Raw genomic sequence first — 15,261 nt, forward strand, 5'->3', positions numbered from 1 at the left:
GGAAGCAGTGTTTGTATTAATTTTAATCAGCTGGTTTATTAAAGTGCACCCTATATTAAAGCTAATTTGACAGTTATGCTTGGATAAAAAAATGATACCACAGTATTTTTGCACTCTTTCATGCCTTGCCAGTTTCCCAGCCTTTGTGCTTCTTGATGATTTTCATAATATTTGTTGATCCAAGACAGTAATTGATTTTTTTTATGTTTGTCATTTCTACTATGCCATTTTGTTCTGCAAGATTTACACTAATCTTTCAGATTTGCTCATTTTTTTGTGTGTGTACCTGTGTTTTTCTGTGCTCTCTTCTCCCTCTGAGCCTGTACTTTTCCTGTTTACCTCCCAGATGCTGAGCGTCACCCAGGCAGCAGGCTCTCCTGCTGTGTCATTGGTCTACACTGTGAGTAATGGCACTGTCTTCCTTAATGGCACCACTGCCTCAAACCTCCTTGGTCAGCTGTCGGCTGAGCTGGTGGGCTACTTCCTCTTCTATCCACCACTTATCATTGCTGAGCGTAAGTTACAATTTGCCTTCTGAAATACGTCTGTTAGTCAGGAGTAATTCAACAGCCTTATGAGAAGAGACACTGCAGAAGTAGTTCTCTTGGGAATGATTTGTTCTCCAAATCAAGTTTTTTTTTTCTTTGTGTTGATGCCTGCAAGAGGTCCCCTACAAACTTTTCCAAAGGATCTTCATTTCGCATCTTTGTTTTCACACCTTTGGACAAAAAAAACTCATAAATTGACTTAGTAGAAATCAAGACCTGATCCAGCCTTAGAAAGTGCATGTGACTTAATGTAGTCAAAGTGGTTGTTTCCTTTCTTTTTTCTTTTTTTTATATTCACATAGGCTGGACTATCTCAGAAGATTTACATTTATCTATTCATTGGTAGAACTTAGGAATTCAATTGTTAAGCCTGAGCGACGTCCAGTTTCGCAGTAATTGGATGTTTGTGACCGTTCTGCTGCTTTTATGATCACAGTTGTTTTTAATGATTGAGTCACTTAAACATAGTCGATGCAACTAAGACACAACGAAGCCCATGCCTTTCATCTCAGCCTCCTTTGAGGGCATACTCAGCCTGGCGCTCCATCTGTGTTAGAGTTATACTCAGAGAAAAACAAATGAAGAGTGACAGGGAATCAGTGGGAGTCTAAACAGCGTTCCCAGTTGAGTCCCAGTGTGCAGCGTGTTTCCGTCCCCAGTGTAACTGGGGTATGATATGTATACTGCTCAGCAAGAGGAGATATGGCAGATGCAGGACTCTGACATATAATGAGACATCATTTTTATGGTACTTTATTGTTCCCTGAAGAGGGAGACTCACAGTTTTGCTCGACCTTGCTCATAGTAAATTCAGAATACAGGTTCGGCAACAGAACTGGGGTCCTGTAGCTGAAATATGGATTTAAGCTCCTTTGACACACACTGTTTCACCCAGAAATGGCCTGGAAATTTTCTGTGTCAGATCGATGTCCAACAAGAACCAGACCTCACATTCTTCATATGTGCTTCCCCTTGTGTTGTTAGCATAAACAAAAGCCATGGGACTTTAACAGTGTAGAGTATTACATGCAGGAGCCTTTTATCTACCATTGTTCTGAAGCAGTAACAAGTGACATCTTCCATTATGTCCCCAAATAGATGCAACTTGACATGTGTGATGCATTTCACTTGAGATCTCAACAGGTAGTAGCCAGCAGCACTAGAAGGATAAGTTATCTTTCCTGTGCAGCAGTCTGTCAGCGAGTCTGCACGGGGTTGTTTCAGCTGCCTTTTTTTTTTCATGTGCGTCTGATGGAACAGATTCACTTATGTAATCAATACAGCTGTCTACACAGGCCGCATAACAGCTCATGTTTCACTTATGTTACACATGACTTGAACCATATAATCACCATTCAAGTCTATTTTCTGATGTTTTACATGTGTAAATACACTGATTGTGTGTTGGGCTCTGAAAGTGCGGCTGACCTACACCTCTGTCCTGTGCCTGAATGCTTCCTGTGTAGACACTTAAAGAGTGCTGCTGCTGCTGCTGCTGTATTAATCGGCTGCTCATGCAATGCCATAGACACAGTATTACACGTTATATGTGTGAAAGTGGCCTCAGTGTCTTGCATAATCTAATTCTGTGTAACCAAACCTCAGTCTCATCAAGCTCAAGGAAGTCTGGAGAAAATCTATAAAAAGACACTTTGGGTCAAGGATACAGGCAGCCATTAGAACAGCTAAGGATTTGAATAGGCCCCATGCCTGGATATTGCACCTGTTAGGTTTCTGTTTGAGCAGAAATGAGTCTCCTGTCCTCATTTCAATGGTTTCTAACCAGCTGCAGTGCTTTCATTTCTCCAGGCTTTGGTCTTTGGTCTTGGACTTTGACATGACAGGGATTTGGCTATGCAAGATCATGCTGACGATCACAGCAGAGTTGCTTCTTGAGCTACAAATTAAGCCGGGGGTTTCCCCTGTGTTACCATCTAGCTGAGCCCTGTCTTTTTTAAAGCACTTGCTGATCCCAGTGGGCAAATGGGCTATGGATCTTCTCTAACCTCACAGGGTGTATCTTGCTGGACCATATTTAGCAGAATTTAGAACAATTCATGTTCGGTCAAGTACTGGTAAGACAGGAGTAGGTTAGACAATATCTATATGTCTGTGTCTATCTGGAAAGGCACACACTGTTTCCCTGTTCAGGTGCTGGTGTGTGAGGGCTGAAACTTCCTTCCTTAATTAGACTAGCTTAGGACAGAGACCAAAATGAATGGAGTGTTTGTGCTTCCCTCTTCATCACAAATGCTTATTGAAACAGCAGCAAAGAGGTAAATACCAGTGGTAAACTCAGCCAAACTTTGGAAACATTTGCACATGATGAACAACTGGCAAGCAGTTGAAACAAATACCTGTTAAATAAGACACAGTCAAAGAATATTCCTCCTTTATGGATGTAGTAGATGTGGACTGCCTGAATGCTCCCATTACACAGTCAACCAACCTGCAATGGATTATGGGATACTAAGGGCAACATAAGGTACAGTTACAGTTTATACAGTTAGTATAAAATTTGGAGGCTGCTTCCTCCAAATTAGGAAAAAGAAGGTTGCATTTCTTAACCGAAAATGATTCTTCGAAGATTGCAGCTCCCAAACTGCAAGCAGTTTTGGTTTACACACTGTTTAAATCAAGATGAATAGAATCTCTGCTAGTGAGCGTTAAATTAAAGCTCACTTTGTGTTAGGATTGAATTAAGTTAGAAAGTGAAGTAACCCACGGGCAGGATGATTTGGTCGGGGAGAGAGAGAGGAAGGCAACTAGATACAAAGAGACTCTAATGGAGCAGAAACTGACATGGAGGAAAACCCAGTCAGACAGGAGGGTAAGAGAAAGAATGAGAGTATGTCAGTGATTTTGCTCTGTTTGTTTTGTACCCTCGCCATTAGTGATATTACACTGTTCACAGGAGGTGTGAGCATATGCTGGCAGCGGCTGCCTTCTCACTTCAAAGCCAATTATCGCAGTAAATAATTAACAGTGGGGGGATTCTCATACCACCTTGGGCTCTGCTCTGACAGAAAAGGCCCGGGATCTCACACCACTCTGAAGTGCCTGTTTGTAGCACTGAGCACTCCATCGTTCCTGTGGTGCTTGTGTAGGCTGGACTGCTGCGCTTGACTCTCTTACTCCCTCTCTCTTACTCTTGAACAATTTCTCTCAGGTGGAATGCGAGTGAGGCTGTTAGCAAAATGTCTCTTTTTAGGCTGTAACAATCACTAAAAACTACAACCTCTACAGATACAAAGTAAGAAATATTGTTTTGATGGTAGCTTTTTATTGTTTTTTTTTTTTTTTTTTTTTTTTTTTTTTTACATTTCTTGGAATGACTTACAAATGCTCTTCAGTTTCTATCCCCCAGACTCTAATCAGACAGCAGCAGAGGCTCATATGAAAGCTCTTTGCCAATTAACTTTCCACATGATTCAAAATTATAGATAGCATTGAAGTGAGTTTGCTGACAGCCTTGCAGTCTCCCTGCATATCCATTAAATGCCCTTACTGTTCCTCTCGCCCCCTCCTTCTCTTGTCATGCGTGAGTGTACATTTCTGTAGAGAGTCTGCTTTCACAGGCCAGTGATACAGCATTCCCCCAAACACTGCGCCAGCCTCCAGCACAACAGTGTAATCGGGCAGGAAATAGATGTAAGAGAACTTGGAGACAACCAGAGCTCAGGCAGCTGAAAGCTCTCCTTGCTATTGTATTTGTCTGACACACAGTGATAATGAGGCTTTATACTGAGATCTCAACCACACAAAATGTGCAAGCTGTCCTTCTTCCTCATGAAAAGGTTTCAGAGGTGTCTGGCTAGCAAAATGTCTGGCTAGCAAGAAAACCACTTGTTGGAATGATAATGGTAACATAATCTTTATCTCTTGTCTCCTTCAGTTAAACTTTTTAATTGCTATTCATGTTCAGGATATAAAGTGAAAATAATAAAGTTGAAATAAAGTGATTACATTACCAAAAAACAAAACAAAAAAAACACAATAGATAAAACAGTTTAAAGTTGAAGATTAAAGAGTAAGTTAAGAGTAATAAAATGCTATGGTAAATCAAAGACTGAATGTTTGTTAGGTTTGTAATATATCTGTATTTTTTTTCTATGTCTTTGCAGCACTGGAGTATCACAATCTGAACACCTCCATTGCAACCAGAGACTTCTGGGTAATCACAGGTAGGGATGTCATTGTTTTTTTACAGAATATGTAAAACCATAATGCCTTCTGGAGGAACTCATGTATGTAAGATTGCAGAATGCATCCATTATAATGCAGAAAAAATGACCCTCTTGTGCTGCATTAATCATATTATCTACTTATGTGTCAAGTTGTCAAATGCAAGCAATTCTTCCTTTATTACTCCATGGCACAGAAGACATCTGAACAGGATGTACAGTATCTGGCAGACGTGTACTTATTCAATTGCGAAATTCAGGCTGGGCACTGTTTATGGAACCTTTAAGACATAATGTGTCTGCTTATGTTTATAATCTAAACTGTCTCCTCTCACAGGAGCAATAACATGCATAGGACTCCTGGGTGGTTTGGTGTTTAGTATTTACTCTGTAGACTTTATGAATGACTATGTATATTGAGCAGCAAGAATATATTACACAGTGTTCAAAGGCACCCACACTGCTATACTGTATAATGGATGGGCCTTTCAGAACAGGTTGTGTAGCTCTTAACCCTGCACTTACTGTGATGAGAGGGCGAGTCAGTCCAAGGTCATCCCCTAGATAATGGGATTTAGTCACTCTGAACAAGATGTACAACCAGGATTACTGCTTTTCAACTGTTGATAAAACAGAACAGATTAAAGCTGCATTTGGTGATGGTTGACCACTATAGGACAGAGACTCCAAAACAAGCTTCTAGGAAGTACAACCCGTTATTTATCAATAGCTTATTCAAGTTGTTAGGCCAATAACAAATTTCAATATCTATCAGACAGATAGATCAGAGCAACATGACCTTCCCATAAAACCATACAGACTGGGGATCCTCTGTCGGTCCTGACGGAATCACACAGTGGGAAAAAACAACAATCTGCTCTGTAAGCTGCAAAACTTAGACTAAAGTGTGGAGAAAATCTAGGCTACTGGCTTGGATGGCAAAGTTACTGTCAGGGTCTTGAAGAAACTTACAGAAATGGATACATCATTAGTAAAGAGTGTTTTGTTAAGGCATCAGTATGCTTCAACTGTGGTGCCTGTCAGACAGTCAAACAGCATCTGAAGCCCCTTCCCCGCAAACCTTTCAGACGTTGGAATTGGGGTTGTGTCTGACAACTTATGTAACTTTCAGAAACTGACAGTCCAACAGGCACGTCCCCTTCACGCAGTGACACAATAAGCAGGCTTTATACTTCTCTGGCAAGTTTTCTTTTTTATTTTTGTCACTTTTCAAGCGTAATGCTGTGAGTGTCTTTGAGGAAAGATGACATTAGAGTTTTCACCCCTCCATTGAGTCTGTTCAGAATAGCCATAAACTCTTGCCTTCAGATGTGATTGGATGACTCTTCATATGAACTAATTCCTTTTGAACATACTCCATCCTTTATAGTTTTATATGTGCTTTTTGATCAAAGATTGTCAGTTAAATACCAATAATATCATTGAGCATTTACAGTAAATGGGTACATATATTGCTGTATAAAAATTTGAAAATGCTAAAGTGTCTCTATCACATTTCTAATTCTGCCTCTATCCCCTCTTTGTTTGTGCTGCTCTCCTTCCTAGCCAATGATTTATTTTTCTCCTTTAACAACCATCTGGCCGTCTTCTGTCTTTCTACATTTGCAGTGATCCAGGATGTGGATAACGCCAGCCTAGAGGGACAGTACCAAAGCTTTGCCAGTTTAATGGAGCAGCGGCTGGCAGAGTTGTTTGTGTTGGCAGGCCAGCAGGGCACTCGTTTTAGACGAGCCACTACTGTAGGCAGCTACACCGTCCAGGTAAGAAAACGGGCACGGCGGCCCTCAGGGAATGCCAGGTCTGAGATTCTCTGGAAGAACAAACAGTCAGTGATGCACAGGGTTAGAGAGTGAAAAAAATAGAGAGTCATTTTAGATTCTTATGTCCTGCCTGAATGCCCTGGCATGTCAGTCAGAAGTCTAATGAAAGCATTACTTTAATAGTTTTGCTGGCTTAATTGTTACATTATGAATATTTCATGAGATACACTTTGATACGCACTTCTGCTCATGCTTGTATGATTACTTGTGGTCACCCCCTCATAATTAGGTAGATTCTCAGCTCATCATCTGCTAATTGCTCATCAAAACAAGCCAGAGGTTGAATGTTTTACTAAACAAGTACTCTCCGCTGCCCATGTGTTTTTTTTTCCTCTCAAGAGACTCTATGCCTAGATGCATGGCTTTACTTTTGTTTTCTACAGTGAACCAGCCATTCAGTAGCAGTTGATACTGAGTGTATTGTAGTTCAAGGAAACATGGTGTGTGCCACTGCTTTTCTTTTCCAATCAGATGGTGAGCATACGTAGGGTGTCGGGGTTGAAGCATCCAGTAGAGATGACCTACTACGTTCAGCACAATGGCGTCCCTTTATCGGGCACGTCAGCCGCCAAGGTCCTGAACACAGTGGATTCTCAGACCATGGCGCTCACCCTGGGCTACTTTGTCCAGCTCCAAGCAGAACGTAAGCACAACATCGTTCTAGTGTTTGACAAGTAGGCAAATAGACAGAAACACTGACAGACAGACATGCAAAGCAAAACACATGACTCATGCTGAGCTGGTACTGGGGTGAAGGGAGAAAAAGAAAAAGGTTGAGAAAGCTCTTTGCTCTCTAATCTCTCTGAAATGCTCCCGGCAGGACACTGTTTGTTTGGGCTGCAGTGCTGCTCACTGCTATGTGAAGAGGGAGGGTGGGGAGGGCGGTGAGACAGAGTTGGTCAAGAGAGAGCAAGAGAGAGAGCATACTGCATTCTCTTATAGATTGTTGCCCACAATAGCTGAATCAGGCTCACCGTATAGGTTGAGCTGTACGCAGTGTCACTTAGCGTGGGTGTGATGGATGCCTCTGTATGTTTTAGCAGGAACAGTACGCTGCGTATTAAAAAATGTTTTTCTTTTTTCAGCTGTGGTCAAGAACCCTCCTAATAACCTTTGGATAATCGCTGCAGTGTTGGCCCCCATTGCTGTTGTAACACTTATTATCATCATCATAACAGCTGTGCTGTGCAGGAAGAATAAAAATGACTTTAAAGCTGATGCCATAGGCAACCTCAATCCCCGAGCTAAGGTATTTCTCTTCTCTTTCTGTGTATCTGCCTGTCCATCCTGAAGAGCCGAAATGATAATCATACCAGCTTTATTTTGATAATTGATTCATTGTTTCAGTTGTTTTCAGGCTTCTCAGGTGTAATAATTTGCAGCCTTTTTTGGGTTTATATCATTGTAAATTGAATATGTTTGGATTTTGGGCTGTTGGTTAGACAAAACAAGGTATTGAAGTTAAAATGTGCATTTTTCACTGGTTTCTGAAATTATTAATTAATTACACACTGAGACTTGTAGTCGGAGGACTGAAGGTGAGCTGAAAATGTGAGACATGAAATGTGTCGTTAAACAAACACAAATCAGCATTTATGAAGATTAAGAAGTTTTTAATAATAAATGAGTGATAAGTAGATATTTACTGGGATTTGAAGGTGTTATATGTAAGTTTTTGCTATTGCTACATAGCCACTGTTAGCATTAACAACTGTTACTTACCAGTCTAGAAGAAACACTGCTAGTTCGGCATCAAACTTCATTCCTTCACTTGCCAAGAGCCTCCAGAGGTGGAAAGCAGTGCCAATGTTAACTCCATGTTTTCTTGCTGGGAGTGGGTGGTGGAGATAATGGTCATTTGCTAAGAACATCAGTCATGGTTTCATTCACTGTTCCATTTTAACATGATTGACAAGAAGTTGGCCCTCTGAGCAGCCTCTCATGTTGAGCTGTGGCCAGACTGGACACTACAGTGACTCACTATTGCAAAGTCGTATTACGAGACGTGCCAGGGCTAGCTGGTTAGCATGCTCATTTCATAGATATCTTTAACATAACATCTAGAGTACTTACATATAGCACCTTTACAGAGACGATAGCTTTCATGGAAATTCTTCTTTAAACTCAACATAACTAATAAAGTGTTACCCAGATAACTGCTTTTCATACTGTTTGTTTTGTATCTTTTCTGTATCAACAGTGTAATTGCATCTTTATGACCTGCTTTAATGTATTGGTAGGTTCATGGTGAATCTTGAAACTTGTACACCACACACACACACTGTTCAAAACATTTTCTCCTCTCTCTTGCTTTCAGATGGCGTATCGGAGAGATGTGGGCTATTATCACCAGGTATCTGCCTTTCTCTGTATCCTCTCATTACTGATCTCTGTTTTCATCTTTATGGCTCAGCTGTGCCAACAGTGGGATTTGAATGGGATTCTGTGCAAACATCACCTATGATATATTTCAATAAATCCTGCTGTGCTGATGAAAACTAAGGATACAACAGCACTTTGGAGTAACAAATCTTTCACAATGAGATTTTCTTGGATGAAAGGCCTATTCTTCTTAAAGCAGTCTCCTGATAGCAAATTTGAAAGACAAAGCTTTACAGGGACTGGCTATTATGGAGATTTTTTTTTTTCAAGCAGAATGAGTGTGTGTGTCTGTGTGTGTACTGACACTTGTTTGTTTTGTGTAAAGATTGAAAACTGTTCCATTATTGTTACATCAAGGGTGTAACAATGTCCTAATTAAAATTATCCCTCCACCTCCATGTCCGTTGTTTTCTGCACCCAGTGGTTCACTGTTATATGTCAGTGTAGAATAATGAAAATGCAGAGTATAACACTCAGCATATCCCACTGCTTTATTTATGGAATTTCATTAGAGAGGAAGCCATAAAATCTTCTATATTAAACATGGAAAGCAACTTCAGTGCTACTGTCAGAGCAGTTATTAACACGAAGGTCCTGTAAAGTCACATGCTGAAACAACCACCAAAATTCCACCTGACAGGAAAAGCCACAGACTGTCTCCTGACAAACCAACATTTTGGGCAGCGTATATTGTCGGTTCTTTCTAATGAGTGATGTAGACATTAAGAAAAATTTTTAGAATGCTCAAAATTAGTGACTGCTAAAATTTAAACGAGGCTCTTGCACTACACCCTCTGTGTTACTCTGTAAACCAAACACTTTCATCATCACATACCCTAGATTTTCCACTTTTGAACAGTACAGTACAGTAGCACACACTTGTGTGTGTTAGTAAACTGAAAAACTGAAAAAACCTGAGAAACCGGATACGCCTATTACCCTATGTGTGTGTGTGATATAGGAAGAGAGGATGCGTGTTCTTGGAGTATCACATATTGATTTTGCACCATGGCTCGGCTGCACTGAGGCTGTGATGTGTGTCTGACAATTTATGACACTGCCATCAGAGCGGTCCTAAATTTTTCAGTGAGCATGTGTGTGTGTGTGCATTAGTGGTTTTGAACTCTAATGGCCCCCTCTATCCCTTTCTCTATAAACTTGTGGACATATTTATAGAGAGGCATGTTAGGTAGAACACCGTGAGTCCTCTTCCTCCTCCCTCTCATCCTCTAATGTGCTCTAATGTTTAACTTCATTACTATATTTCTGTGAAAGTCTGCAAATCTCATCTTGTCACCGCCCACTGCAAGTCATTTATTTGACAAGACTTTGGAGGAGGATGAAAAAGGCCCTCAGTTAAATCTGTGCTTATCTATTTCAAGGCACAGCAGCACAGTCATCCCAGTTCAGTTCCTTAAATCCACTGGACATCTCTTTAAAAGATACATTTTGAGGTCTCTTGAGATGCCTGTCTATCTGACACTTCTGGTTGGCTAATGTAAATCTTTTTTGTTTCTCCCGTCAATGATGACTTTTCATGACCGCAGGTTTGTGAAACAAAATCAGTCTTCCTTAAGCTGTGTCTTCTCTGGTTTTTCTCTATTTACACACAACCTGCCCACCAGCCGGTCCAGGGTTTTGACTATGCCAAGCAGCACCTGGGACAACAGGGGGGAGATGAGGAGACCCTGCCTGTCAGTCAGGATACCTTAGTGATGTCCCTACAAATTCGGGACACGCCACTTTCACTAGAGAAGGCGCTGCAACAAGATGGAACTGCCAACAAGAAAAGCCTCACTGCTGACAAACACAAAAGGTACTGTTATCTCTGTACATATTCACCTCCTCATGCTGTAATCTGTGTCACCAAAAACATGGAAAATGTGAAAAGGACAAAGGATTTCACTGACTTAATCATACCGTTATTGTAGTAAAAAATAATATCTTCTAGATATATCTAGATAATTTTACCCTTAGAATAAAGTTTTATTCTGGATGTATTGTAGCCACTGTATGCCTTACCGATATTCAGTCTAACAAAGGCTGTGATTTAGCTTATTTTGGAGGTAAAATTAAACACTGCATAATTGTTCATTGTGACAGTTATGATATCAGATTAATTCAACAGTCTGTTTATAAAGCAATCATAGACACAAATAACATAAATGCATGAGGAGACAGTTGATTTAGAAAGATGTGTGTTTATCTACAGCTGTGTGTGTGTGAGTGTGTGCCTGTGTGTTAACTAATGGGCATAATGGATATGAAATGACCTGGGGCAGCTTCATGGCAAACAACACCCAAAAGCACATGTAAAACATTATTTAATTTTATTATAGTTGAACTGAAACTTGATTTTTTTTCTCACTTTTTGTGTAAGAAAAAATCTGTACTGTAACAATGCTGCAGCTGCTGTTCAAAACTAGTATGGTTATATATTCTTTCATTACATTAGTATGGCAAAAGATGTAGTATTTAAGGTGAGGACATTGCAGAGAAAAAGCCAGGCTTGGCTATAGGTTTTCAGGCTCAGCATTGATCAGTCTCAGCTGTATTTATCTCAGTAAACATGTTGGCATGTTAGAGGGAAACATGTTACTTCCTCAGCCAGTTTATAGTCAGCTGAATCATGTCAGTTTATTCAGAAATCTCCTTCAACACAGTCTGATGGCAAGCATCCAAAGGGTAATATACTTGTTTACAGTATGTGTGTGTTGTCTCAAGGATTGCACCGGTGCTCCGTCAGAACGCTCCTGGGTCGCATCGAGAGAGGAAGGACGATAAAACACAAAGATCCCTCTAGCCCTATCGTCTGTCCTCATTCTACCCCGATGCTGAAGGATAGGCAGTCATTAACAGAGTTCGCTGTATGGGCACGTGGAATTGACCATTTTCCTCATCTGACAGTCTGTAGCAGAGTTTCTGAAATTAATTGCCATGTTAAATCATACTAAATTATTAAATCGAGTAAAAGCAAAAGGGCATCATTTTTCACAACTGTGTAGGATAATGAGATCCAATGAAATTTATGTGACAGAATAGGTAATCTATGGACTGAAGGGCCTGCAGTAATGATTTTGGAGCCTCCTGAGGCAGCAGCAAAATTTGGTCATTTGTTCTTCATCAAACTATCACTCTTAAAGGTTCCTATCTTTGCATGAAATCATGTCTTCAGATGTAATCATTCATTAATGTTTATCTGTTTTCCAACTAGCTGTATGCTGGACATAACAAGCTTGTGTGTGCAGCATGTTTTTCAAAAATTAGCTTGAGCAACAGATGCTTGTCATATCAATCAGTGAAGTATGGTGAGTGTTAAGGTTCAAGGTGTCCCTTAAAACACCTCAACCATGTGAACACTTATATGAACTCTGTGCATGGAGCAATTTATCCTCAGTTTTATCTAGAATCTCATTTAGGTGGATAGCAGATCAGAGAACTTTCGCCCCTCTAGGACAATCACCATGATTTTCCAGTGTAATAACAGAGCACAGTAGTAAATACACATTTATCTTAGAATATGATGAAAACATTTGAGTATTTTACTTTAGATATTTTCTACTTATGCATCATATGTCAGAGCTGGTGGAAAAGCAGGTGTCCTGCAAGTGCAAACATGATTTCAGCTCTCTGTACTTGACGCTAACACCACTGCCAGATAAGTGAATGTGGTGTTTGTTCAATCAGGTGCAGGCTGAACCTGATGTTCACCTGTTTTAGTGTGTGTTTGACATCTGTTCCTAAATGCCTGTTAGCCTACTACTATGAGGTTGAAATTAGTATTAGCACTGGATTGTGTAACCTATTCATTCAGTCTGGTTGCTGGTATGCATGGTGGATATAACGAATGCTGTACACTAATAACTAAAATTAGCTTCTCTCTCTCTGAAGTCATCCCTTCATTTGTTTTAAGGTCACTCTTCTGTTTGCCTCTAACACACCTCCACAGGATCAAACAACCAACCCTCTCAAACAACCAATGTAAACATTTTCTGTACCCCTCAATTAATTTTTACACATTACATGCCTTTGTCGAGCCTTTGACTGCTCTTGCATGGAGCTAGCTCTTTGCAGCAAGGAGAGCAGGGGAGCAGGGGAGGGCAGCCGCTGCTCCCACTGTCTCTCTTCGCTGTTATCATTTTTACCAGACAATTAGGGGATAGACCATGGTGCTTTGATGTCGCTGTCAGCCTTGTGGTCCTCTGAGCCGCCGCTTGATCAGCTCTAATTCTGACTACAGTGCAACGTTTGAAGCTTGTGAAACAAGAATTGGATAAAGCAATTGTTTGTCCAATTAATGGAAGAACCGGTGTTGCTTCACCCTGGACATGAACACACACTGGTTTCGGAACAAATCCACAGTGTTTATGTAATGGAGAAAATAAAGATGGACAAGTTCACAAATGCAAATGTGCAGATAAATGTACAAAGACACACAAGTACAATCACTAGATTTCATCATTATTACCATAAATTTAGAAACTTGACCAGTTGATGAATGTGTGATGTTTTTTGTCTTTTTGGTGTTTTGCTGCAGTTTTGGGACTATCAGCTGATTTTTCTTGCTTATGCTGTTATTTCGCTGTAAAACTTAGAGGGTATCAATTAACAGAACCTGAACACAAAGGACTGAACAGTCTCACTTCAACTGGTATTCTTTGAAAATAGACAGTGTGTGATAATGGCTTTAACATGAACACACATTTTTTTTATTAGAAAAAAACAAACAAAAAACAATAATAATACATTATGTTTACTGACTCAGGCTGGAGAGAGGGGGAGAGAGGAAGGTGAGGTTGTTGTTAAAGGGATGGATGACATAACCTGGCTGTGTGCCCAGCTTCCCGAGAGCTCACCGCCTTTCCTGTTGCTATGGTTACTTGCAGCAAGTTGCCGAGTGAGGACGGTTCCGTCATCAGCAACGAATCAGAGAAGCTGAATTCCAGCAGGGGCTTGACGGTGCCGAAAGTCACAGCACAGCAGAAACTGACAAAGGAGGAGACGCGCAAGAGGGACGGTGAGAGTCACACACTGATGCAAATACAAATAATTTATTCTACGGTTCCTTTGTAGGCAAGGTCAGGTGTGTCAGAAATGCCAAAAAAAAAAAAAAAACCTTTTCCAGTTCCCTCTTGCATGACAAACTTCTCGGGTCCCTAAGAGAAAGGCACAGCCACTGCAGCTTTTTTTAATAGCCAGAAAGGTAGCAACTCAGCAATAAGTAGAGATGGACTTGATGAATATGCATGAGACAGACACTCTGCTGACATGATACAGTATGTCAGAGTAGTGGATGCTGTGACACACTGGCAGAAACACACACATGCACACATTCAGTAATGCAAAAAAAAAAAAAAAAAAGGATGCAGAAAATATGAAGTCTCACATCTCATGTTCTACTAAGAAGCTGAGCAGTTTAAGTAAAAGCCTTTCACACACTGAGCTATTCTCTGTTCTATTCTTGTCCACTGAAGCTAACTGTTCCACATGTGGTGGGCGTGAGTGAAATTAATCAAATTGAAATACTCTGCTTGTAAATTGGATTGCGCTCCCGAGATTATGATTTTCTTAATGGGTGGGTTTGAATAATTCATCAGCTGAGTTGAGGGAAACTCGAATTGAATCCAGTTTCGTCTGAAGTCGGACGAGGAACAAAAGTGCAAAGTCAGTTTCTTTCATCTGTGGCAGAGATGCATTGCCGCAACCTTGGACGCCAAAGCTATCTTTGTGATCTATTGTGTCCGTCCACCACTTCGCTTGCTGATGCGGACGACTGATGTTTCACATAATCCCACAGTGTTAGCCGCAACAGAGGGACAAGGTGATGAGAGCACGAGAGGGGGGTGGGGTGGGCAGGGGTGAAGGCAGACAGAGAGACAAAGAGGGAGTGTGACAGTTTGTTCCTCTTTGACTGACAATGTAATGATTAGAGGTATTTGTAGTCCCTTTGTGAGTGAACTCCCTCTCTGTTCTTCAGATCCATATGACACCTCCTCTGGCTCCCTGCAGCTCATTTCCATAAAGCCCATGGTTGCTCAGCCCAACTACTCGCACCCTGCATCATCTGACCGCAGCCAGGACTCAGCCATTGTCAATGGAGAGGTGATGCACGTGATGACATTCACACAGACATGAACAGCAATGCGATTTTACAGGAAAACACTATTATCTCCCAAAGTTAGAAAAATAGCACTTTTTTCACATGCATAATTTTGTCCTTGCTTTTCCTTACTGGTTTAAAGTGGACAGGCTGTTGAGGGCACTGTCAATTAAATGACAACCATACCACACTGACACAGTCCTGAA

The 15,261-nt window shown here is 40.8% G+C and overlaps 1 protein-coding gene across 1 annotated transcript in view; it reads left to right on the top strand.

Moving 5' to 3' along the window:
• Positions 1-15,261, top strand: part of kiaa1549lb (KIAA1549-like b) — a 59,744-nt gene that overhangs the window by 35,056 nt on the left and 9,427 nt on the right. The window contains exons 7-15 of the mRNA XM_018668020.2: positions 347-515; positions 4,673-4,732; positions 6,362-6,513; positions 7,045-7,216; positions 7,659-7,822; positions 8,891-8,926; positions 10,581-10,771; positions 13,842-13,972; positions 14,933-15,057. Of these exons, the coding sequence (XP_018523536.1) occupies positions 347-515; positions 4,673-4,732; positions 6,362-6,513; positions 7,045-7,216; positions 7,659-7,822; positions 8,891-8,926; positions 10,581-10,771; positions 13,842-13,972; positions 14,933-15,057 (1,200 nt within the window). The remainder of the gene's footprint in view (positions 1-346; positions 516-4,672; positions 4,733-6,361; positions 6,514-7,044; positions 7,217-7,658; positions 7,823-8,890; positions 8,927-10,580; positions 10,772-13,841; positions 13,973-14,932; positions 15,058-15,261) is intronic.

This window comes from Lates calcarifer, linkage group LG2, assembly GCF_001640805.2.
Source record: "Lates calcarifer isolate ASB-BC8 linkage group LG2, TLL_Latcal_v3, whole genome shotgun sequence".
NCBI classification, from domain to species: Eukaryota; Metazoa; Chordata; class Actinopteri; family Centropomidae; genus Lates; species Lates calcarifer.